This window comes from Diadema antillarum, unplaced genomic scaffold (assembly GCF_040938485.1).
Source record: "Diadema antillarum isolate AM-2024a unplaced genomic scaffold, OU_Dant_1.0 scf00000107, whole genome shotgun sequence".
Lineage (NCBI taxonomy): Eukaryota > Metazoa > Echinodermata > Echinoidea > Diadematoida > Diadematidae > Diadema > Diadema antillarum.
Genome location: NW_027270996.1, coordinates 2,169,559 through 2,172,130, shown reverse-complemented (window position 1 = coordinate 2,172,130; position 2,572 = coordinate 2,169,559). Strand labels below are relative to the sequence as shown.

General features: G+C 45.6%; 1 protein-coding gene across 1 annotated transcript; it reads left to right on the top strand.

Annotated features, from left to right (window-relative positions):
* Nucleotides 1-2,271, top strand: LOC139719229 (uncharacterized). Its single transcript, XM_071630658.1, has 2 exons — nucleotides 1-108; nucleotides 160-2,271. The coding sequence occupies exons 1-2, from the start codon at nucleotides 1-3 to the stop codon at nucleotides 2,269-2,271; spliced, it is 2,220 nt and encodes a 739-aa protein (XP_071486759.1).
* Nucleotides 2,272-2,572: the final 301 nt, after the last annotated feature.

Sequence of the window (2,572 nt, the reverse complement as noted above, 5' to 3'; positions counted from 1 at the left end):
ATGGCTAGTGTTGAGCAAATCAGAGAGTTCTCTTCATTAGGCAGAGAAATGGGCCTTAGTGGTGGTGAATTGAGTAGCTTTGTTTCAGAGCGATGCCAGGCAATTGAAGCAGAGCTTAAAGCTGCCCGTGAAGCTGATCGTGAGAAACGCGAAGCTGAGCGTGAACGCGAAGCTCTAGAAAAGGCGCGCGAACATGAAATAAGATTAGCACAGTTGCGTATAGAGGAAGGAACAGCGAATGTTGGTAGGCCCCAGTTAGCTGGCTTAAAGCTGAAAGTAGGTCGATTTGATGACGCACATGATAAGTTTGATGCTTATGTCACAAAGTTCGAAATGTTGATGAAAAGTCAGAATATCCCGGTAGACATGTGGGTGTTGTATTTGATTTCCAATCTAACAGGGAAAGCGTTAGATGTTGTGAATCGGATGAGTGCTGATGATCGCCAGAATTATGCTACAGTGAAGCATGAGTTGATGTCATATTATCATCTCACTGAAGAGGGGTATAGGCGGAGTTTCAGATCAGCCAAGCCAATGAAGTTTGAGCGCCCAAAACAGTTTGCTACTCGTATGAAGGGGTATTTTGATCATTGGGTGGAAGAGGCTGAGATCGGGGATGCTAGAAAGGATCTGGAAGATTTGATTTTGCAAGAACAATTTCTGATAGATTGTCCCAGAGAAGTAGTTAGGTTTGTCAAGGAACGAAAATGTAAAGATTTCAAGGAGGTAGTTGACTGCGCAGAAATCTATGTAGAAGCTCACGGTCCTCATGCATTTTCGGGTGTACAGGGATCGGAAAGAAACCGATCTGATTCAAAGCCGGATAGCGAACCGCCCCAACAAAGTCAGGTCAAAAGGAATAATACGTACCAGAAACCGGCTGATGCTCAGTCGAAGGCGGGAAAGGCTATGGGAAATAGGACTTTTCAGGGCAGGGGTTGCTATATGTGTGGAAACCCAAATCACATGAAAAGAGATTGTCCCATGTTGTCTAGGCCTGTATCAGCTCAAGGTTTGATGGGTGCTGGGGAAGGTACGGCCCCAAAGGTAGACATTAATGTGGCGAATAAGGTGTCGCGGGGTGAGCCCGAGCCGGGAGTTGTTGGTTCGACGGCAGGTTGTTTCCTCCTTGAGAGAGTGGTCAACGACTTTGAGTGTGTAAAGAATGAAGTGGTTGAAAAAGGGGGAATGACATACAATGATGTCGCTGCGAAGGCGAATCGTATGCCGGTTGTGTCTGGAAGACTGATGCCAGATAATACACCCGTGTCTGTTTTGCGTGATACAGGTTGTAGTACGTGCGTGGTGAAAGAGAAATTGGTTAGAAATGACCAATTAACAGGTCAACATCAGGCAGTGAGGTTGATTGACGGTACGGTTAGGCGTTTTCCCGTGGCTAAGGTAGCTGTTGACTCGCCATATTTTGAAGGAGAAGTTGAAGCCGTGTGTATGCCTGATTGTTTGACTGAGGTAGTTATCGGGAATGTAGAAGGGGCTCGTGAACCGAGTGACCCCAATCTACATTGGGTCCCAAAGAGTGTTGTGTCTGACCCGGATGTAGAGGTCATTACCCCGGATATGGGTCTAGAAAGTTCAAAGGATGGTGTACAACAGGACGTCGAGGTCGCAGTCCCGGGTGAAGTGGATGATACTGGGATGGCTGTTCAAACTCGTGCACAAAAGGTGAAGGATTCGAGGCCTAGTAAAGGTTTTACTGTTGCAGATCCTGTTGATAATGTGCGGTCGAGTGAATTTCTCAAGGAACAGAAAGATGATGAGTCGTTGCGCCCTCTACGGCGGAAAAGAGGGCATGTTGATAATTTCAAGTACGAGTTCGACTATGACTGTGTGGCCGACGTTGATGATGTTGCCAAAACATACCACATCAATTTGTTGAAGAGGTACTATAGTCGAGGTGAAGAGGTACCAGTGGCCAGTTGCTTTGAGATTGAGGGGGTCGAAGGCGATGAGGAAGTTGTTGAGGTCATGGCTGACGAGGAAGATGTGGCAGAGGCTGGTTCTGGTTGGAATAGGGAGATGTCCAGTATGCCTAGTGTAGTGCAGATGGAGTTTGTTGACAGGGTAACAGTAGATCCAGTCCAATGTGGAATCTCGTTGACGACTGAACGACCAGTGCGATCTCCGCCTCATAGGGTACCTCAGGTTATGGAAGAGGAGACGAGCAAGGAAGTTGATTCCATGTTGAAGTTAGGAGTAATCGAGCCTTCTAACTCTCCATCCATTGTGATAGTCAAAAAGCCGAACGGCTGACCTCATGAGTAGATTGCTGTAACTGTTTATATTGTTGTTCGTAATGGTCCTTGCTTGTCCATTACATGTTGACGAGGTAAAGCTCAAAGAAAGAGAGGAACATAAATGATGAAACACATATTAATTTTGTTGAATTGTCATGAACAAAATAATGCTCATGTAAGTGCAAATGCTACAAAAGCCTCTCTCTCTCTCTTATTTCTCTTACAGGATCAGCAAATCGCGAATACAATGTAGATGTAAAGGGATTAAGAGTAGGGAATAATGCTTAAGGCTTGGTTAAATCTTACAGTGTACGTAT